General features: G+C 34.3%; 1 protein-coding gene across 1 annotated transcript in view; it reads right to left on the bottom strand.

Annotated features, from left to right (window-relative positions):
- LOC136026981 (proteasome activator complex subunit 4A-like) overlaps positions 1 to 23,738 on the bottom strand; it is a 59,816-nt gene extending 36,078 nt beyond the window's left edge. The window contains exons 1-3 of the mRNA XM_065703852.1: positions 23,619 to 23,738; positions 8,810 to 9,070; positions 6,777 to 6,917 (exon numbers count right to left, since the gene is read on the bottom strand). Coding sequence (XP_065559924.1) covers positions 6,777 to 6,917; positions 8,810 to 9,045 — 377 coding nt within the window. The 5' untranslated portion in view covers positions 9,046 to 9,070; positions 23,619 to 23,738. The remainder of the gene's footprint in view (positions 1 to 6,776; positions 6,918 to 8,809; positions 9,071 to 23,618) is intronic.
- Between the last annotated feature and the right edge of the window lie 775 nt (positions 23,739 to 24,513).

Here is a 24,513-nt window from a genome sequence, read left to right as displayed (position 1 = left end):
ATCTTTCAAGAAGATTCTTTCAAGAATGTAATCTTTCAAGAAGGTTCAAGAGATTTTACAAAGGAAGAGGGGCCATAAGCTTTCAAGAAGGTTCTTTCAAGAATGTAATCTTTCAAGAAGGTTCAAAAGATTATACAAAGGGAGAAGGGCCATAATCCTTCAAGAAGGTTCAAAAGATTTTACAAAGGGAGAGGGGCCATAATCTTTCAAGATTGTTCTTTCAAGAATGTAATCTTTCAAGAAGGTTCAAAAAATTTTACAAAGAGAGAGGGGCCATAAGCTTTCAAGAAGGTTCTTTCAAGAATGTAATCTTTCAAGAAGGTTCAAAAGATTATACAAAGGGAGAGGGGCCATAAGCTTTCAAGAAGATTCTTTCAAGAATGTAATTTTTCAAGAAGGTTCAAAAGATTTTACAAAGGGAGAGGGGCTATAAGTTTCAAGAAGGTTCTTTCTAAAGTGTAATCTTTCAAGAAGGTTCAAAAGATTATACAAAGGGAGAAGGGCCATAATCCTTCAAGAAGGTTCAAAAGATTTTACAAAGGGAGAGGGGCCATAATCTTTCAAGATTGTTCTTTCAAGAAGGTTCAAAAGATTTTACAAAGGGAGAGGGGCCATAATCTTTCAAGATTGTTCTTTCAAGAATGTGATTTTTCAAGAAGGTTCAGAAGATTTTACAAAGGGAGAGGGGCCACAATCTTTCAAGAAGGTTCAAAAGATTTTACAAAGGGAGAGGGGCCATAATCTTCAAAAAGACGCTTATCAAGCCCAAAACACCCATATATACAGGTAGAGAAAAGGGACTGGGGGAGAAGGGGGGCGTTTTTATGGCGCTTGCTGTGAATTTTGTCTAGGATAGCCATGCCACAGGGACCATCTTCCTGAACTAAAATTTTTAGGTAGAATCATGAATTTTCCAGTAACACTCCGGTAAATGCTGGACAAGCCCGGTATGATCACTTTGATTTCATAGGGAAAAAGCTGGCTTTGTAAAATGAACTATGTTTCAGGGTTAACGCTAAATGATTTAAAGCGCCATTTGTATATATAAGCGTCTTTAAATTACCAGAATATAGATGATATGACAAATTTCTTATAATTTAGGCAATATAGTTAAAACATCAAAGTACCAATATTCTGGCACTCCTTAGCCGTGCCTATTGCATGTGTCTATGACGGGAGTCGCTGAAATTTTCAAAGAGGGTCTCAAGCTCCTATGGGAGAGCGTTTTTAAGTGAAATTGTCAAGATTTGTGTTTATTGCCACGTGTTTTTTTAGATCCTCCGGGGGATGAAGAATAACTAAACATGACCCATGCCAAATGGTTTTATTCGTTCCTCTTGAGCCTTCCTATTAGTGATTTCCCCCTCTTACTCTCTTTTTGCACAGACAGATTGTAAATGGTACTAATATTGAGTCACTAGTTAGTAAGAAAAAAAATGGATAAAGAATTAATAACTTCGATAAAACGCCTAAATGGGTGATTTACGTGAAATTAAAGATATTTATGAACATCTTTAGTATAAATAATTTATGATTAATTAATTAATATAAATTTATGAGAATTTAAAACCCATTAAAATCTCGCAATCTTGAGGGGAGAATACATACCATTACGGGGGAGAATACATCCCACCTACCTTCAAGACTGTTACCTACCTTTAAGTGGTGAAAGTTGAGTAACGAAAAGATTATTTCCCCCTCCTCCAAGGATTATTAAATTGGAAATTCACCACACAAGTTGACCCATACACCATACCGTGTATCTACCATGACATAATATCAATGATAAAACGAAAGATAATATGACTTTGACATCGTAATTGATAAAATTTTGTTTCGACTATCTTCTCAGCGAGAAAGGACCCACTAAAAAGGACCGATATACAATTTCGACCGCAATCAATTTGTCATTTAGAAATGTCTAAAATACGTCTGGTAGAGGCTGGGGTTCCTCAGGGTAGTCATACTGGAATCACTTTTCCTGGTGCATTTCAACGACATAGAAGAAAATCTGATTGGTTCTTTTCACCACTTTGCTGACGATGCCACAGTCCATATGCCTGTCTATGGACAGGAAGACCTTGTACATAGTTCCCTGTCCCTAAAATCAGTTCTTCTGGAGCCAGAAAAGTGATCTGATGCCTGAATAATCAATTACAATGCATAAAAGAAAATAGGGATACCGATCACTCAATCAAAAGTCTCGCATACAAAGCCTGACTTTACTTTCAAGGTGAAACTAACAAGGGAGTTGGCAACCTTCGTTATTTGGGAATCCATTTTTCATCAGAACTCTCTTTGGGTGCACACTTCGGTCAGATTCAATTCCCCTGCACAAGAAAGCTTGGCGGGGTTCTTCAAAAGGGCAAGTTGTACCACGAATCGGGTAACTTTAAAATTCTCAATGAGAGATGTGATGTGACGCCAATATCTATTAGCTGCAAGTTCTTCAACTACCCTTCCTCTAACGAGTTTTCTGTACTTGTAACGTCGTTTGCCAAGCTAATACGGCAAATACGCAGAAACACTGTACGGTTGGATTTAAGATGAGCCCCCACACTGATCAAATGATGAACAGCCTCGTAACGCGCTGTGCCTCCATTTAGAACAGTCTTCCGAGGGATAATATCCCTGAAAACTAATCTGTAGATTCCTTTAAAAGGAAATTCAGCAGACACAACTCCAAGGAGAAAATATAGCCAAACAGTTTATTAGTGGCATATAAAACCTAAGTACTAGTGCCATGAATCTCGCCATAAAAAAAATAAAATAATGAACCACACATTAAACAAAAGGAGCACAGAGCTAGGAATTTATTTAAGAAAAAAGAAAATTAAAGTTGGGTATTTATATTTATTTAAATTCAATTGCCCCCATGGCAATTGTGTTACAGTCTCCTTGTAAATAAAGCGTAAATCTATATATAAAAATAGGTTGTCTGTGTGTGTGTCGAGTGACGTCATGTTTTTGTGTCGACTGACGTCATGTTTGTCGACTGACGAAATTACAGACCGGGACATCAGGACACAAATGACGACCAGGACACCGGGACATAGGGAATATAAATGACGACCGGGACACTCAAAGAGAAAGCGACCGGGACACAAGGAATGTTCGATTAGCAATCACCATCAACAAAGCACCGGGACAAAAATGACGACCGGGACACAGGGAATATAAATGACGACCGCGACACTCAAAGAGAAATTACAGACTGGGACACCGGGACACAAGTGACGACCGGGAAAAAGGGAAACAACAACAACGGGGACGCCGGGGGCACAGGGGGATATATAGATGACGACGGGGACACAGGGAATATTCGATTAGCAATCACCATCAACAAAGCTCAAGGGCAATCATTAGAATAATGAGGTATAGATCTGAATACAGATTGTTTTTCCCATGGACAATTATATGTTGCATGTTCAAGAGTCGGTAAACCTGACAATCTATTTATATGCACAGACAATGGGACAGCCAAGAATGTTGTATATTCGCAAGTTTTACGTAGTTAAAAATATATATATATATATCTATCTATATTCACAGGTGGACACAGGGACACAACTACAATGGCGCGTAACCAATATGGCGCGTAACCAATATGGCGCGTAACGACTTACGCGCGGGGGGGGGGGCTTGGGGGGGGGGCACGAAGCGCCACCCCAACAGCTAGTAATAAGTATAATAATACTAAAGAATGTAAAATAAAATCGTAAATCGACTTTTTCTCTTGACTTTCCTCCCTGGTATCTAGATGGCTAAGACACGTTCTGCGGAGGAAAGATAGCCGAAGATTATTCTTATTGGCCCCAGCAAAATAATAAGCTGAGGATAAAGCAGATAAGCCTTTCCTTAAAATGCAACGAATGACTATTATTATAGTTCAGCATTTTTATCTAATATGTTACAACTAACCTTGTTTATACAATTTATTCACAAGCTATTAATTTTTTTTTATCTTGTAATTGGTTTGTTAAAGCTTAGAAAAATGTAAAATGTTATTACTCCCACCCCACATCCCTCCGGAAATTGTAACTCAAACTTTTTGTTTAAGCTGTATCTAATTCTGTGCTTCTCTATTGATTGACTGAATATTTGAAGACTAATTCACTCTCTTGACCGAACTCAGAAATTCCAACAGGGTTAGATAGATTTACAACCAAAGTCTAAAAGGCCATACACAAAACAAAGACCCATATTTTAAATATAAAAACAAATGTACATACACAAAAAAAACACAATAAGGAACCTGAAAGTTGAATTTCTGACGTTCCTTTAGCGGCCACTTTCCCGTCTTCTCGAAAATAGCTATTTTTCATAGCTATTTAAGGATTAAAATTTCGGTTATTTGACTCTGAACGACTCAAAATGTTAAAGACATGGATATGGCGGTAATACAAAGATATTAAAGATATGGCGATGTTTTACTTTTTTAATTTACAATGGTTGTAAAAATCTTATTGATAACCGTTAATTTGTTTGAATCCAAAACCAATTTTGTTTACAATCGTGTTATACCTACTTTCTTTAAATCCAATAACCAAATCCAACAGAAAAACAATTTTTACTGGATATTCCCATCCGCAAAACCTGATTATAATGAATATAGTACATGGCAGAGTTGCCATCCCAAAGCAAACCGAGAAAAATGGTGAAAAACCAATATTGTCGAATGTTCCCAACCACAAAACCTGATTTTTATAAACCTAATGCAAGGCAGAGTTCCAACCCCTAGGCTAACCTAGATCACTACATGTTGAACACCAAATAAAGAGAACCGAAAATTTTCAACCACAAATCCAGATTTTCATAAGTTGCAACCCCTACGCTAGTTTAGATCACTTAATGTTGAACACCAAACCCATAAACACATATGTTGCTGAATATTCTCACTAAAAAACCTGATTTTGAAAAATAATATCCCAAAGCAAATCGAGAAAAATGTTGAAAACCAAAACCAGTATGAAAAACAAATGTTGTTTTTCTACTTGTACTTTCCCAGCGACCAAACCGATTTTCATAATTGAATTTTACTGCTCGAATAACAAGAAGTTTTTCTAACAAGTATGACAGGAAATTTATTGATATCAAAAGCCTTTATGGGCCATGATCAATACAAAGATAAAAGAACATAAAATTTATAAAAAAAAAGATGCTCCCTTGAATTCAAATTAATATACGAATAGAATAAAAAAATGGTCTTTATGTGCCATTTCTGTAGCCACAAACTTTACCAACTTCTTAACCCCATAAAACTTCCATCACTTAATATAAAATATACCTATTCATTCCTTTTAAAATAATTATATATTTTTTATTACTCCCTTCCCTTCTAATATTTTCAAACATAAAATCACTAAAAATTAATTTATGAATTAATTAAAATAAAAATTGAAAAAAATAAAATAGTTATATTAAATTAAATTTAAAAACTAAATTAACCAAATAAAGAAAACATTAAGATTAAAAATAGTTGTTAAATATTCCAACCCCGCTGAAGAATTTTGATGAGTAAGATCTGAAAAAAACCGGTTTGTCTATCCGCAGTAGGTTATGATTAGGTCTCACTGAGAAAAACTACGCTGTAGGTATATTTTTATTTAATATTTAATATATAGAGGTGATTAGGTTAGGCATTTAACATTATGCGTTCTGCGCGGCCTGTTTTCCTTAATTTTCTTCCGTAGTTTCTATAATTTTATTTCTAAAGAATAATATTTTCATCATGTTTTGTTATATTTCATTTGGATTAACATAACTTTACTTATTGGGGGGGGGGGACAAGTACCAAAATGAAAATCAAAATTGAATAAAAGTTAACAAGAAACTAATTAAAATCTAACATTTTATATAATGTAGCAAGAAGTATTTAAAGCAGTTGGCACAAAAAGGTTCTTTGCTGTGCTAGGGGCGCTTAGAAGAAAGTGTATAAAATATTGAACTTATTCCAGAATTTATCCTACAAAGCGAATTATGAACAAGGATGTTTCTTTACCCTTGTTTATTTCATACAAGTATAAAATAATTTATTTTTGACCCACTAACATGGTAATAAATTGGAGTAACAAAAACAAAAGAAAACCCATACTACTTCTATACTATATTTATACTATTCTATACTATTTCCATACCGATTTCTATGACAGTACTAAATAAAAATAATAATAATATAATAATAATAATAATAAAAAACAAAATAATCGCGCGAGAGGATGAAAAGGACCTAACAGCAGGCAGGCCTCTTCTTTCAACTTGTGATCTAACTTATTTACAATGTCAACATATCAGTAGCACTGAACATTCGAATAATCTTTTAGTTCCTACACCAACGAGGCAGATATAAAAGGCTTTTTAATAAAAATCATAATGTTTTCGAACATTCCCACCCACAAAATCTGATTTTCATAAGTCTAATATAAGGCAGAGTTGTCATCCCTAGACCGATCAAGAAAACAAAATGCTGTCCAACATTTCTACACACAAAACCTGATTTTTTTAAACCAAGTGCGAGGCGGAGTTGCCATCCCTAAGCAAAATCGTGCAACCAAAACCCTTCTAATTAACAATCTCGATGGGTTGCTGATCACTTATCTATAGGTCACCAATGGCCTACAGTAAGTCGGGTGGACATGTCTGATTCACATAAACACCAAAAGATATACGAAAATGATGCAAGAACATTTTTATTTTCCATTTCTTCTCTCCAAACCCTTGCCGTTTACCCTGTAAAAAAAAGAAAAAAAGAAATATATTATGAAATAAAAACTTACTTTAAAAGACCTGTCAACGTTATTGCTAGCTTTTGAACAACTTGCGCATCAATGCCTCTTGTAATTAAAAGTTCGTAGCATAACTTAACAAATAACACATGATCCTCCTTCGAAAACTTCAAACCATATAATCGGATATACCTTAAAAAAAATAATATTTGAAAAATTATACATATTCATATAAAGTCTTAATTCAGATAAAAAGATCTATTTAGTGCTTTAACTACTTGTACTTCGAGTTCATTTTATAATGTTTTTAAACTGTATATTTGTGGTATGGCTCTTTGGCTATGAATATACACCTATCTATACCCGAATCACATACAGAGGGGGGGGGATCTAATATACAAAACAAGGGCATTTTCAGGTTGCAATTTCTTAGGTTTTTCTAAATCAATTCTGGCGGCGAGTGGGAGATAACCTCCCTCACCACTTGTATGCAAGGTATAATGAGCAAACACGACATTTGACTTCTGTTTAGCCTTGAGTAGCTTGTAATTACTATTATACAAATCTATAGAGCATAAAGGTAAATAATAGAAGTTACAATAAGTTACAAAAATCATAGAGATACAAATTTAAGGAAACAGAATTATGATTACAGGCATTTCTCTTTTCAAAATCCAAACAGTCAATTACAATTATTAACTTGAGAACCCCTAAGCTTCCTCATTCCTGTGTATAACTATGTACACACACATAATCAACTATAATAATGCTTTTTAAGACACAACGGCTAATGCTGTAGCACGTGCTGCTACTTTATTCATAGGCAATTGTATTATTCTAACATAGGTGGGGGGGGGGGGGTTGGTAAGACTGTTTTAGATCCTCCCAGACCTGAATTGCATTTTTTTTTTTGCATTTTTTTTTATTCTTGACTTTCTTTCCTTAAAAGTTAAATTGAGACATGAAAGAAGATACAGAAAAAAAGAATAAATGTTTAGTTATATCTAAAAAATACACATTTTCTTATATTTGCAAAGAAAAGGGAAGACAACTTACAGTTTTATGAAATTTGGAATGCAATCAAGTTGACAATCCAGTCCCCAAACGCTTGGCTAGAAGCTTTGATGGGTATAGTGGTAACAATAAACTGGATTCTTGAGATATAAAGAAGAAAAGCCGGAAGCGAAAAAAAAAATTACTTTCATGGCTCGAATGTTTAAAGCTGGACTCAATATTTATGATTAGCAAATAACTATTTGTATTGTTTAAGTATGGACGTGCATACTTAATTGCTTATACATCCCAGTTCAGAGAAAATATTGAGTGCAAAGAATTTTTTTTCTTCGCGGTTACTTTTTATTTTTCTGACAATATTTTATGCTTATCACATAATTCAACTATTTCTGGAATTATTGCCAAATGTGCTTCTCTCTCCCCCAAAAAACAAGAGCAAAACAGTCCGACGTGCGTGCCTGATGGAGCACAATTGTCAATGATTATCAGAGCAGTACATAAGACTTTTACTAGAGGAAAAATACTTCTACCACTATATAAATGTCTCTTGTGTTTTTACGTGGAATCAAGGGTTTAATCAGGGGGGGGGGGGAGTACCGTCTTTGAGCCCCCATAAAAAAAACTTGTCTGGCTCGCAAATCGATGGTAAAATGACAAAATCTCCTAAAAAAAAGAATATTCCTCCAACTTGTAACGCAGGTAAAACAACCCTTGACCCCTCCCCTCCAGGATAAAAATTCTTTTGGCAAGCCTCCCTTCTCTGATTCTTTTTAGTAGACTCCCACAAGAAAAAAAATCCTGGATACAGTCCTGCAAAAAATAATAAATGTTGAACTTTTTTACTTTAGAATAAAATATTTAATTTTTAAACCACTCAGTCTTAGTTTTCAAGCAAGCGTTGCCTTTTTTGTTTTCCCGAAAAACTTAAATGCCATAATTTTTATCTTTTTTTAAAGTAAGTTTTTGAGCTTCATGTTCAAGGGTAAAGAAATCCAGTAAGAGAAATCTTATTCCTAAGAGGTACTCCAAGCACCTTCCTTCTCCAACAGGAATTTAATCCTCAAAGTTACCTATTCAATCTTGTAAGCCAAAGCAAGCAGCCCGGTTTTAGTTCTCGGATCTGTGCAGCTTTACCGAGATTCAATTTAATTTCAGATAAAAATCCAGCTGATTCTTCATCAATCTTATCAGCATAAGGCATTAGTCTATTGTAGTAATTCTCTTTTTGTGGTTTGAATCCAAGGACTTTAGCCCGATCTTCAGGACTATTTTGACCAGGAATATCCTCCATATCAATGTCTTCCATCTTGCCAAAATTAAAGCAATGAACTCTGCAACAAAAAACAATTCATATATATCATAAAGTCCCATACTCTCTTCTTCTAATAAGCTGGGTTAGACAGCATTGAGTGCAGGAAAATTATGTTGTGCCTCTGCTTTTCAGAAAGAACAGTACTAAACCCTTGCACAAAAAACATTTCCTCCAAAAGACACTCCTTATCCACACTCCACTCAGCCCGCACTCATTATGCAATGAGTTCACTGCTTCGTTCCGAGAAAAGAAAAAAAAAACAAAAGAAAACAGCCCACTGTTCCCAACAATTACATTAAAAATTAACGAAGCCTCCCAGCAGTTGCCTCTTCTTATTACTGTGCCACTTCCCATATTTTCCTTCCTTTTAAGTCTTATTGCTCCTTTTTTATTTTCCTAGTTTTAATTGCTTTTGATCTATTTAACCATGTGATGAAGAGATATAATATATATGCAATTTTCGTGCAAAGTTTGTTTTTTAATTATTTTTTAATGTTATTGGCCAGCTTTTTTACTATACAAACTAAGCCCATGTAGGCCTGTGATGGATCATTTTTTGGAATAAATATCTTATCTCATAGGCCTTTATTAATTAAAAGATTATGACATTTTTGCTTATGGGTTCAGATTAGAGTTACAGTTGAAAAACATATGGTTATATCAAATCATTTTACAATTCTCGCATTCAATTTATTCAAAGATTTCAATCTCTTGGTTGCCAAAAAACTGTATCATTTTTTTTTTTCATTTTTTACATCATGCCTCCAAAGACAACTGAGAAGTCTCAGGTTCAACTCCTCTCCTTAGAGGCTAATGTGCATTTTTGCAATACTTTGCAGTACTGAAGGAGTTGATAGATTTTAGGATCAGGATTTAAAGAGACTATTGCAAGAACTATTAGAAATTAAATTAGACAACCTAAAATTTGATAATGTGGAAGAAGGATGGAATTAATTAAAAAAAAAAATTAAGTAGCAGATTTTTCTTAAATAGAAGAAGATATTTTGGGGCAAAAACTAAGAAAAGCAGCAACAATTAAAAGCACATAATTTTTCAGCTGTACAAGCTATATGATTTTTCTTGGTGATGGATCCTGTACAAATAGCAGAAAAATGGAGATGTTATTTAGAATGAATTAATGAGATGCATAGAAATTATGCACAGGATTTTTAATAACTACTTACAAAAATATCATTGCAGCATTTAGTATAAAAAAAAGAGGATTAGATGTTGGTTTGATTTGGAATCAAGAGTGAATGAACGAATGTTTATTTTTTTTTTTCAGAAACGACTACTCAAAACCTATAATTGCCAAATCTTCAATAGCTACATAAACTATTATCATACTATAGATTTTCTAGGCTAATATTTAGGCAAAATAGTTGAACTGCAAAAGTTTCTAATACATGTCATACATTTGCATTAATTCTGGGGGCAGGTTGGAATGAGGTGAAGGCAAAAGATTAGAAACTCGAGGATTTGGACAAGCCATAAGTCTGAACAATCTGCACAAAGCATATCTTTTCCTATCCAAACTGGTTTGTTTGAATTTTTTCACGAGAATTTCTGACGGGTATTATACCTCAATGCAAGATTGTTGACAGAGAATAGGACCTAGCCAGGTCTCCTGGGCTATGGAAGAACATGGTATTACATGAAGAGTTAATTAAAACTTACCTAGACTTAGATTACATAGATGAGCTGAGTGTCATACAAAAAAGTAGTAGGAAAAAAAAAGAATTCTTAGAGGTTTTGGAAGTTCAGGGTGCATGAACAAACTGAAAAATTACTGCAAGAAAGACAACTACTTCAGCTGGGAATAAATGAAAATGAAAAGATGAAAATATAAATCCATTTCTTTTTTTAAGGATTACAAAACCTCTATTCACCTAAAGGTTGTCTGGTTGTAAGCTGCCTTGAGTGCTTTGGAGAGTTTTTATTCCCTGCTCTGCACTAATGCAAATCGTTGCTTTTCTTGAGATCACAGTAATTTCAAACGTTTAAACAATATGGAACATTAAAAACAACCATCATATTAACATCTTGAAAAGACTTTTTAGAAGTCTTGGAAGTATCTCTTGGGACTGGAATAGCCTATATGAAATTAGTTTAAATAGAATTCATTTATTCAGGTAGTAAGGATGGGGAGTATCATCACAGAGTAGGATTCTTGATGAATAAGGAAGCTTCGAAGTCATGGTTAGGAGGGTGTAATTATATAATTCTAGTTGAACATGACCATGAAGTTCAAGTTAGCAAACACTGTCTAGTATCAACCAAGAGAGACATAAGTGACTCAGAAAAATATTACACAAAGTTATAGAAACAAGTAGACAAGACTGCAGCTAGAAATATGGTGCTGAGTCTAATCCCCAAGTTTGAACAAATACGGGTACATCGTATCCTAGTTAACCAACTTTGGTGCAGTGAAAGAAAATAGTAATGATTATAGACTGCAACAATTTTGTCACTGCAAAAATCTAGTTATAACAAATACAGCGTTTGATCGTATAATCAATGCAGTAGCAGCAATCGTGTTAATAGCAATTGTAGCAGCAGGAGTATGCATAGTGTCTTTTGGTTAGTTCAACGTCCCTCTCAAAACGCCCTGAAATTTTCAACTCAATATTCTAAGCTATTCATGAGAAATTGCCCATACATCCTTTTGGCAACCTGAATACAAACAGTGTGTTTTGATTTTCCCTCACTATTTACGCTAGAGCTTTATTTTTTACCACAATTCTTAAAGAACGGATCCCGAAAGACAAGGATCGTTGAATTAAGATGAGAAGTATTCCTAAAAATCCTAAAGACTTTAGCGTATAGAGCGAGAATTGAGGAAGGGGTAACCTACGTCATATATGGGTAAGTGAAATATTTATGAGCTTAACGGATTTTTTTATAAGTAAAATAAGTAATATAAGTTTTATAAGTAAAAGCACAAAAACGCTAACTGAAGAATTTAATAGCTAATTATGAGACGAAATGTTAACTACATGACGTCATACTCTCTTCTTTCATGACGTCATAATGCGAAATGGAGTGACGTCATACGAGAGTATATATAGATGCAATATGTTGATTAATTTAGTTTCTGAAGAGTTTTCAGCAGGCAAATATGCATTACTGCCACCAAGGAAGTGGTATATGGATTCTGCAAACAGCTGTCCAAAGTTCGATTTCTGGTAAGTGAATGTTTATACTATTCCAATATAAGCTGTAGGAAATAAATGTATAGGAGCCATTTGACATGATCAATCTATAAGATTATCAAAATGTCTCCAATAGGGCACAGGCAGTAATAAGCAAAATACCCTCCATGTATTATTTTTTCTTATCCAATAGAGTTGTTGTAGCCATGAAGATGAAAATGATCAGTTCAAAGTAGATGAATTTTATAATAGCTCATTAAAGCTTTTCAAAGGTAATGCTTAAGAGAAGAACCATGCGCTGCTGATTGATTATTTACGACCCGACCTCCATATAACCTCCCCAATTATCCAACCAAAATTTAGAAATAACCACTTTGCTGAAGATAGTCAAAAACATCCAATGAATATGCGTTCCGAAATGGCATAACCACAGCCCCTGTGGCAAGCACGCAAGCAAGTCTATAAATAGGTTTTAAAGTAGGAAAAGAGGAGCATGTTGATCTTGGGCGTGCAATTAACTCGCGATCGTTCTCCGGCCCAAGAAGAAGTGCATTCCACCAAAAGAAGGGGGAGTGGGCCAACAAACTTTTTCAATGGTCTGTTTGAATCCAAAACTTCCTGAAATGATCCGTTTGAAAACTTTCTTCCTCAAGAGCTCAAAGCTTAAAACTGTAATTCCCCGTTTCAAGAGGCTCCTAATGAACAAAACAAGTTTAGTTTGGTTGCATGGGCCCCTAAAAGTGGGAGTTGAAAAAGGACCAATGTTTCGATTGGCTTGAAACTTATATCCTTAAGTCATTCATTAGGCCATGAGAACCGCAATGCATAAGAAAAAAACAAACAAAAAAACTGGTTCCCTTGACAATGCGACGCGACAAAGGGCCGAAAAAATTGTTTAGTTGCGGTCTAGTTTTTTTCTGGATTAGCTTAAAATTTTAAAAGAATAGTAACCTAGGCTAAAGGGGCAAAACATTTTGCAGGAAGAGGGATGTATGTTACGATTTGAAACATGCACTCGTAAGTTCCAGGGCAAAGGGAACCGCAACGTAAAAAAAAAATAGGCTGGGTTCACTGGTCCCCAAAAATGTCGATATAAAAAACAAAAATCTTGGCTTGCCAGAAAATGGAGACTGTAGGACCTTAGCCAAGCAAACTCTAATTCTAAAATAAATAGTCTGGACACGGGTTCCTTGACATTAAAGACCAAATAAAGGCCGAATTAGTTTTGATTGGTTCGAAATGTTCAAGGACTGTTGTCTGGGCTAAAGCAAACTCTAATTCTAAAATAAATAGTTTGGACACGGGTTCCTTGACATTAAAGTCCAAATAAAGGCCGAATTAGTTTTGATTGGTTCGAAATGTTCAAGGACTGTTGTCTGGGCTAAAGCAAGCGCACATTTCGGTTTAGAATGAGAGGGTTAGGGGGTCGTAGATGGCCGAAAACCTTGCAGTACCGGATCAGTTTCAAACTTGTATTTGCAAGTACCAAGGCCAAGAGCAACCTAATACAAAAATTAGTTTAAGATCATGGTCCCCCAAAATGGATCCTAATAAAGGCAAAAAAATTCAGTAGCTCAATAGTTTAATCCAATAGATAGACAAATAGATGATAGATGTTTGGCAGAGGATACAAGTACACAAGAAAAATTGAAAGGAAACACTGGTTCCTCCTAAAATGGGCTAAGAAACTTTTTCCCGAATGTTTTGAAACTTAAATCCATAAGTACCTGGGCCAAGATGAACCAAATTCACAGAATAAAAAAAAAAAAAAAAAAAAAAAAAAAAAAAATGTTGGCTTGCCTGAAAATTCATAGGGTTAACTAGTTATTTAGCGCAGACCCAAATTTTTGATCAAAATGAAACTTCAAAACAGAAGTTCCTGGGTTGACCCTAACGTACTGGAAAATTTAAATCTAAGGGCAATGTCCCCTAAATGGAGAAAAACGAGGACCAAAAGACTGTTTTCTTCGGTCGGCTTGACACTCTCATGAATTGTTGCTGGGATAAGAAGACCAAGCATTGTTTTTGGGACAGGGGTGGGTGCTAAGAGGCCTGGGAATGAGCCAAACATTTGTTTGCCCTTGATCAGCTGGAGTTTTAATTAAAGAAAGCAAACACAGTTTAGAATTCAAAAACTAGACTAATCTTGGCTGTATCAGGTCGTGAAACACGAACATGACCATTAAATTTGTTTCGTCTTTAATAAACTCTAAATTAGCTGGGCATGCAAACAGGGTCGTGAAAAAGTTTTAATGTTCCCAATACAATTTTTGGTAGCCTGTGTTATTTATCTGTTTTTTAATGTTTTTAATACACCAAATGAAACACTGAAAATTTTAAAACACAACGAAACACGAAACACAAGCACAACAATTTTGCAATTATTCCATACCTGAAAACCATGATTTTAAAGATTTTCATTTTAGCTTATTTAAAATTATGAAGTTTTTAGGGCATTATCACATTTTTGTCAGTGTTGCAATGTTGAACCATGAAAATTAGTAATTAAAATTAATTAATTTAAACCACAATTTTCGTCCGCAAAAATACAAAAACTAACAATCAGTCCATTCGCAGTAAAAACTAGGCCTACGTTTCCCGGGCAACGTGAAGTGTTGCGGCTTTGTCCGGCTTCGCCAACTAAAGTATGGCAAGAGCAGTTTTTTACGAGAACAAAATTTTTTACCAAAAAATGGATTTCATATACTTTGATCAGCTCATCAAGAGCTATCGATTGCCACCGAAAAAAAATTCAAAAATGGATAGAAACAATAGATGGCAGCACTTTCGGACCCGTGGGAAAATGCCACATTTTTGCTTTTGTAAATTTTTTATTTATCACTCAAAGAAGATATATTGGCTGTGGGACCAGGTAAATGCTGCATATATTTAACACTTATAGGTTTTAGTCCATCTTCAATTTGAAAGTGGTGCCTGCCTGCTTGCCTGCTAGAACGGAGCTTTCCACTCAAAAGCAGAAACATGGTTTGATGAAACGAAAACTTGGCAGAAAAACTTCAGAAACTTCCTCTCAGACATAGGTTATATAACTCCACTTCACTTCGCACACCATAGGCTCTGGCTTGTGGACAAGCAAAAACCATCCTTTTTGGCCCCAGGCAAGAGTTCTGCAGAGCTTTCCAAAATGTAATGTCATATTCATAAATACGGCCTGAGGTACACACTTACGGTAAAAACCGCACAGGTTAGACCTTTAACAGTTTCCAGGAATAAGCTGAAATCAGCGACAAAAAAAAAAAAAAAGAAAAAAAAAAAGTTTTGCTCTCACAACACAACTACAGCTTCAAAAGAAAGCACTATCTTCAACTGATTAATGTTATGTTTTTTACAATCTTTTTAGATTTGTTACAGAACAATTCTTTTAGATTTGTTACCCACAAGTACTGAAAACTGCATAATTGCTAATGTAAAGTCTTTTTCATCAAGAAATGATTTCCCTATATTTCCTAATTTTTCAAGATGCATATGGTTGTTTAGGTTTTATTTAAGTAATCCAAACAATCAAATTCAATTTTCACTATCCTTAGAATTCAAAAGCTAGACTAATTTTAGCTCTATCAGTTCGTTACACAAGAACAAACCTCAAATTTGTTTCGTCTCTGATAAACTCTAAATTAACGAGGCATGCAAACAGGGTCCAGTATAAGTTTATTGTTCCCTATACAATCTATGGTAGACTATGTTTTTTTTTCCAGCTATTTAACGTTTTTAATGCACCAAATGAAACACGATACATTCTAAAACACAACAAAACACGAAACACAAGCACGACAATCTTTTGTGAAAACTACGATTTTTTAAGATTTTCCTTTTAGCTTGTTTCGAATTAATTCAAATAAGTTTTTACGGCATTATCGCATTTCGGTCAGTGTTGCTATGTTGAACCATGAGAATAAGTAGCCTAATCAAAATTAATTAATTTAAATTTGACAACGCTTTTCATATTTAAAATACAAAAATTAACAATCTGTCGATTCGCAGAAAAACTAAACCTTCAAAGGGAAACACAATATTAAGCTGTTTAATGCCACTTTTTGGCTGATTTATTACCAACAATTCATTTAGATCCATATGGTTGTTTAAGTTTTAATTAACTAATCCAAACAATCATATTCGATTTTCACTATCCTTGACACTTTTAAGTTGAGGCATGGAGACAGGGACAAAGAGATCTCAATGAAGAAAAATAATTAAAAACATGTTATTGTATTGGTTCGAGATGCCCAAAACAGGGTTAAATTCGTTTTTTCTCACGGCTCACAACTTACTGGGATAACAAACCCAAAAAGAGAAAATATTTTGAAAAAATTGGCTTGTATTAAACCCTTGACATCTCAAGATAGCCCCAAAAAATGCTTTGTTCAATCAACACTAACCTTCTGGGTAAATAGACTGAATCAAGAGAACCTTAATGAAGAATAAAAAAAATTGCATTAATTCTTAGCAGGTCGTCCCCATTGAAAAGCAGGTCTTCTCCGGTATAATTGGGATATAAAGGGATGGAAGGAAAGATATAAGGGAAGTGGGAATTTCTTGGGAGGGTGTAAAGGGGGAGGATTTGAACAGATTGGGATGGACAAGGAGCGTACACAGCCTTGTTGGCCTCAGGCGGTTTAGTACTGCAGTGAGTTATTAATAGTAGTATTGAGTTTTAGCTAAAAAAAAATATTCAATTTTCACAGGCTCACTTGAAACTTTCAGGGCATTTTGACAGGGTTAAGAGAACTTCAATCAAGACAGAAAATCAAGGAAACAAATCTGGATGAATTGATTCTTGACTTCAAGGTGATAACCAGGGATGGAATGAAGGTAAGGAGGCTGGAACCCCCCCCCCCCCCGGAAATTTTGTCAGACTTGTAAAAACGTAACAAAAAAGGATATAAACAGATTTTGATGCGTTTTTAAAGTTGTTTTTTGTAAGCCCCAGCCCTGCTTGACTGCATTTCCATCTTTTTTCAGGCAACAAAATATTTTTTTAAAAACATAAATAACGTAAAATGCCTCCATTTTAACAAACAAACAGTTACAACAAAACAATTATGAAAAAAGTCTTTCAATAAAATGGAAAATTATGATATGTGCATATTCACATAAGGGCATCCACATAACATGCATATTCACATGCATATGCACATATTTACATTATATGTGAATATATGCATATTCACATGCGTATGCACATACGGGCATATTCACAGGGCATCCACATAAGGGCTTCAGCTTTGTGGAACCTCATAAACTATGCAGATTTTACATGATCATGGATAAAATCCATTATGGATAATTCCACAAATTTCAGCCCAATCAAATATGTTGAACACTGAAATTTTGTCCAGGATTTTAATTACAACTAAAGAAGCTTTACAACAGTTGGCACAATTATCCATTAACAAACTGTATCTAATATAATATTTATAGAAGTTAGTCTAACAAAAATGTTCCAAAAAAAAGAAAGCTTTAAAAGAAAAGCAAAATACAAATCAAAACCGGAAACGCGCAAAAAAATAACATACAGACACAAAGATAACATATACTACTGTGGATGAATAGATATATCCTAAAACAAACATGAATTAAACTGAATAATAAATCAAACTTCAAATGAAGATAAATCACCACCAAAGTTGAACTACAGACCACCCACCCCCACCCCCCAAAAAAAACCCTCTGAAGGCCAGAATGTCATTTGTGCTTTATTGAAAACAAAGTATATTTTCAGCAATTTCTCATTTATTATTGTAGAATATCAAACTGAACATTCTTAAGACTCCCTGGAATTAATATAATTACATTTAAACAATCAATCTAGTTCCATAAGTCTGGTATGCACCAATTGCTTATCCACACTTGTTTCCTTTTTTAATGCATTTCTATAAACTTATAAAAATGCATTAATTTTTGTATATTATTGTAAATTTTTTTTTTTTTTAAATAACTTTATATATTTTATTTTATTTACTTATTTAATTTGTGTTTGGAATATCATATTCATTTATAAAATATTTTTTAATTTAACTTATTTATTACAATAATTATATGTTTAAATTATTTTTATTTAAATTTAAAATCAACAGTTAAATTACTTATTGACTAATAACCTCAAAATGTTGCCTCAAAATTACCAATCTCCAAACTGAAAGCTTCAATTAAGAATCAATGCTCTATTTGTTTGTAGGAAACGGGATCAAAAGCAAAGATTATAATAAAAAAGTACCCTTAAACAACTGTAAAACTAAGTTTAAAGCAAAAATTACAATTATTTTGATAAATATTTTGTTTTGTTTCCCTATATGGAAATTTCAAGCTTACAAATAGAATGATGTCATGATGTAGTATATATAGACATGCATAATATTATTCAATTTAGTTTCTTAATAGCTCTGACAAGAAAAATGTCTAGTACAGAAACTAAGGGAAACCAAGGGAAGTGATCAATGTATTCCTAGGGCAGCAGATCAAAACTTAATTTCTGGAAAGATCATGTTTAGACTGTTTAAATATATGCACTAGTAAATGTGGTAATTTTTAGAGTATAATAACAAACATTCAAAGATTGCATCAAGATTAAACCAAGAAAATAGAAGGATCGTTTTCAGGGTATTTGTAATTATCTATATATATAATTATTTATAATTTGAAGTTTTAATGAATATTTTTCTAGGTTTCTCTCATATGCTGTCCAAGAAGAAAACAGCAGAACAACAAAACAGCTATTTATTCCATGTCTATGAGCTATTTATATTCCATGCATATGACTCACCAATAAATAATACACATTTGTCACATACTACAAAATTAAATAAAGGAGATAAAATTGTCAGTTTTAGGTAAATAACTTTTGTGTTATAGCTCTAGCTCCACCATATATGTCAATCAAGAAAAAATAGGATCAGTGTCAAAGAAACCTTGTGTTGAAGTATCTGACTAATAATACATATTCATACATAGTCATATATCTTAAAAACTGAGCTATAAACACGAAAACAAACAATTGGATGTAAGTCTATTTCAGAAAACAGCTCATTTAAGACTCTACTTACAAGAACAAGAGCTAAGAGCTCATATGGCACTTGTGACAAGGCAAGAAGAGCTAAGAGCCAAGAGCTCATATGGTATGAGCTCTAACAAAATTCTAAGAACCAATAGATTGATTTAAAAGGAAAATCAGAGGCTTAATGCTGGTCATGATTTAAAATAAGAGCTCTGAGTCACAATGTCCTTCTAAATATCAAAATTCATTAAGATCCAATCACCCACTTGTAAGTTATAAATACCTAATTTTTTCTAATTTTTCCTATCCCTTCAGCCCACCCCTCAGATGGTCGAATCTGGGAAAATGACTTTATCAAGTCAATTTGTGCAGCTCCCTGACATGCCTACCAATTTTCATTGTCCTAGCATGTCCAGAAGCACCAAACTTGCCAAACCACTGAACCCCTCCCCCAACTCCCCAAAGAGAGCAAATCCAGTACGCTTACGTCAATCACGTATCAATGACATTTTCTTATTCTATCCACCAAGTTTCATCCCAATTCCTCCACTCCAAGTGTTTTCCAAGATTTCCCCCTCCAACTCCCCCCAACGTCAAAAGATCTGGTCGGGATTTGAAATAAGAGCTCTGAGACACGAATTCCTTCTGAATATCAAATTTCATTAAGATCTGATCACCTATTTGTAAGATAAAAATACAACAATTTTCACATTTTCCAAGAATTCCAGTTTTCCCCTCCAGCTCACCCAATGTCACAGGATCTGGTGGGAATTTGAAATTTGAGCTTTAAAGCACAAGATTCTTCTAAATATCATATTTCATTAAGATTTGGTCACCCTTTCATAAGTTACAAATACCTCAATTTTCAAAATTACCCCCCCCCCCCCCCAACTCCACCAAGGAGAGCAGATTGGGTCCGGTTACGGCAGTCATGTATCTTAGACAGGTTTTTATTCTTCACATCCAATTTCATCTGGATCTCTCTGCTTCAAGTATTTTCTAAGATTTCTGCCCCCCCCCCCCAAATGATGCTGGATCTGGTTGAGATTTCTAATAAGAGATCTAAGTTACGAGGTCCTTCTAAATAGGAAGTCTCATGAAGATCCAATCACTCCTATATAGGTTAAAAATATGTCATTTTTTCTAATTTTTTAGAATTGCCCCCCCCCCCTAATAGAGTGGATCTGTTCCAATTATGTGAATCATGTATCTAAGACCTCTGCTTATTTTTCCCACCAAGTTTCATCTCAATCCCTCCAATCTAAGCATTTTCCGTGATTTTAGGTTTCCCCACCCCAAACTCCCTCCAATGTCACCAGATCTGGTCGGGATTTAAAATAAGAGCTTTGAGAAATGATATCCTTCTAAATATCAAATTTCATTGAGATCTGATCACCCATTCATAAGTTAAAAATACCTCATTGTTTCTAATTTTTCACAATTAACCTCCCCCCAACTACCCCAAAGAGAGCGGATCTGTTCCAGTTATGTCAATCATGTATTTAGGACTTGTGCTTATTTTTCCCACCAAGTTTCATCCTGATCCCTCCACTCTAAGTGTTTTCCAAGATTTTAGGTTTCCCCCTCCCAACTCCCCTCAATGTCAGCAGATCTGGTCAGGATTTGAAATAAAAGCTCTGAGACACGATATCCTTCTAAATATCAAATTTCACTGAGATCTGATCACCTGTTTGTAAGTTAAAAATACCTCATTTTTTCTAATTTTTCAGAATTAACCCCCCCCCCCCCCAACTACCCCAAAGAGAGCAGATCCATTCCGGTTATGTCAATCATGTATCAAGGACTTGTGCTTATTTTTCCCACCAAGTTTCATCCCAATCCCTCTACTCTAAGTCTTTTCCAAGATTTTAGGTTTCCCCCTCCCAACTCCCCCCCCCAATGTCACCAGATCCAGTCAGAATTTGAAATAAAACCTCTGAGACACGATATCCTTCCAAACATCTAATTTCATTAAGATCTGATCAACATTCATAAGTTAAAAATACTTCAATTTTTCTATTTTTTTCTGAATTAACAGGCCAACCACCCCCTCCCCAGATGGTCAAATTGGGAAACAACTATTTCTAATTTAATCTGGTCTGGTTCCTGATACACCTGCCAAATTACATCATCCTAGCTTACCTGGAAGTGCCTGAAGTAGCAAAACTAGGACCAACAGACCAACAGAATTTGTGATTGCTATATGTCACTTGGTTAATACCAAATGCCATAAAAATATTGTTTTGTCTCTAGCTTCACCATGTACATCAACAAAGAAGACAAACAATTAGTGGCATTGGAACTTCCTGTTGAAGTATCTGACTAATAACAGAAATTCATTAGATACTTCAAAACTGAACGACAAAGATGAAAAAGATCAATTGGAGGTAAGTATATTTGAAAATACAAATCATTTAAGCCTTTACTCATAAAAAAACGTTGTTTTTTGTCTAGCTTCAGCATCTGTATTAATGAACAAGACAAATGATGAGTGTCAAAGGAACTTTGTGTTGAAGTATCAGACTGATAATACATATTAGCCATATACTTCAAAATTAGCCCAAAAAGATTAATTGGAGGTAAGTATATTTGAAAATACAAATAATTTAAGCCTTTACTCATAAGAAAAATGTTGTTTTTTGCCTAACTTCAGCATCTATATCAATGAAGAAGACAAATGATGCATGTCAAAGGAATTTTGTGTTGAAGTATCTAACTAATAATTATAAATAGTCATATGTTTCAAAACTGAGCCAGAAAATGAAAAGGATCAGTTTAAGGTAAGAATATTAGAGAAAACAGTTTGTTTAAGCTATTACTTACATGAAAAATGTTTTTGTTTTTCTAGATTCACCATTTATGTCAATAAACAAGACAAAGAATGAGTGTCAAAAGAACTTTGTGTTGAAGCATCTGACAAATAATAGATATTTGTGAAATACTTCAAAACTGAGCCACAAAGATGAAAAAGGTCAATTGGAGGTAAGTATATTTGAAAATATAAATCATTTAAGCCTTTACTTACAAGAAACAATGAAGAAGAAAAATGATGAGTGTCAAAGGAAGTTTGTGTTGAATTATCTGACTAATAGTACATATTAGTCAAATACTTCAAAACTGAGCCAATTATTGTATTCTCAAATAGCACAAATAAAAGGCATTAATTGGTGTGTTAATCTAAATTGTAGGCCAGTACTATTCCCTAAATTTTGCAAGTAATTTCTTGCTTTTGATTCCATCACAGTTGATCCAATTTACAGGTACATAGATTAAACAAGAGAAATACAATGGAAAAAAGACATAGGCTACTATAAAATTCTATTTTAGGTATTTTTCAATATCTTTGAAAGGGTTTATTTTAGGAAAGTTAAACTTTCACTAATGAATCTAAAATGAATCTTTCAATAATAGCCTAAGTAAAATTCTAGGCAATATTAATGTTTTTTTTTTTAATTTAGGAAACACAATAAATCTTTAAAGCTGCATAACTTGGGATTGAGATAGCCAAAGTTGTTCAGCTGAAATAGGCCTGGCCTACTTTTTTGTACTTCATTTAAGTAGAAAATCTATTTTAAAAGGTTTTACTTTAGGAAAACACAAGATTTTTAATGCTCACCAAAGTTCAGCATCCTGTAAAGGGATGAGGAGTGGATAGGCACTCCTTAACAGTCAATGTTCCTATTACCTGAACAATTGTTTTGGGTCATGAAACTATTGTTAATAGATGCATTTTGACTTTTTGAATATCTTTTCTCTCTTGCAAAACTACTGCAAACTAACCATTATGGAGTTATTATATATTTGCACATTAGGTGGGGGGGGTAATGCATAGCATATATCTAATACAGCAATGGTTAGTTTATTCATTTAATATATGCTATGCTTTACCCCTACCCCCCTGATGTGCAAATATATAGCCAAAATTTGTTTCTAAATTATTACAAATGTGTAATTACAAATATCTGATCAACAAAAACAGAAATGATTGCAATACTATGTGTAAATACAGGATATTTGGGCTGGAATAACCCCATAATGGTGAGTTTGCAGTAGTTTTGAAAGAGAGAAAAGATGTTCAAAATGTCAAAACACATCTATTAACAATGGTTTCATGACCCAAAACAATTGTTCATGTAATAGGAACATTGACCCTCCTTAACACCTTCTTGGGACATATTTTGTCACTAAATCAATTTCTGTAAGTTTCATTTCCCTAACCTACCTACTTTACAAGGTAGGAAAAGTAGATTTTCTAGAATTAACCAAAAAGTTATCAAGACTATCATCTTATTTATCCATCATCTATGCCTAAAAACACCTTAAAAGCAAAAATTGTCACTATAAGCTGAAAATCCATTGATAAAGCTTGATACAAAGTGGTTTGCAATAGAAAACGACCTTACCATAGGCTTGTCAGTAGAAGTTTTTTTAATTCTTGATTATATAATTCAGATTATATCAATTCTTTTGAAAATTTTTAAAATAGGACCGTCACTTTTATTTCTTGCATTTCTTGTCTAAATCTTTTCGGCATCAGTAACTTCACGCGCTTTTCTGCGTGCATCGCTCGGTTTAACTGACGATAAAATTAGTTTAACCAACTTGAATTTTTGTCACAAAATAGACCGGTTTGAAACTGGAAAAATTGTTGGGCAAGCGAAGCATTCTCGCTAAAAAAAATTACTTGAACCAAAAGAGAGACAACATTAACACGTAAATTTAAAACAGTAACACGTGAATCATGCTTGGAGAAGCAGCTGCAACCTAGTAATGTGAATCCGATTCATCTCACTCAGACTTTGGTAAAAACCTAATTTACCTATTTCAATCTCTAGTACAGTGGTTCCCAACCGGTGGTACGCGTACCCCTGGGGGTACGCGAAACCCTCGCAGGGGGTACGCGAAGGTCCCAAAATTAATTTAGTCTACATCTTTAAAACTTGTTTCTGACTCAGTTCCAACATTTCCCTCAAAATCAGATAACATAACCCATTGTACGTAATTTCAGCAAAACTTTCGCTTTCAGTAACCCGCTAATTTTTCTCCATAGCCGTAAGGTCTCGATTTAAACTCAGCGGGTTCAGTATCTTGTCATCTGTTGAAACACGAAGTTCGTGAATTGTGGTTGCAAACAAAGGTGGATAGATTCCTGATCAGGAATAACAAGAAGCCGAATGATGGTACCCAAAACTCTGAACCTGCACCTAAGAAGAAGAAATATGACGAATCATCTGTCAAAGAGCGTCGATATTTGTCAGAATACCTAGGGCTCGGATTTAGTGCGACAAAGTCTGATCC

The sequence above is a fragment of the Artemia franciscana genome, chromosome 5 (assembly GCF_032884065.1).
Source record: "Artemia franciscana chromosome 5, ASM3288406v1, whole genome shotgun sequence".
NCBI classification, from domain to species: Eukaryota; Metazoa; Arthropoda; class Branchiopoda; order Anostraca; family Artemiidae; genus Artemia; species Artemia franciscana.
This window is presented reverse-complemented; position numbering and strand designations above follow the sequence as displayed.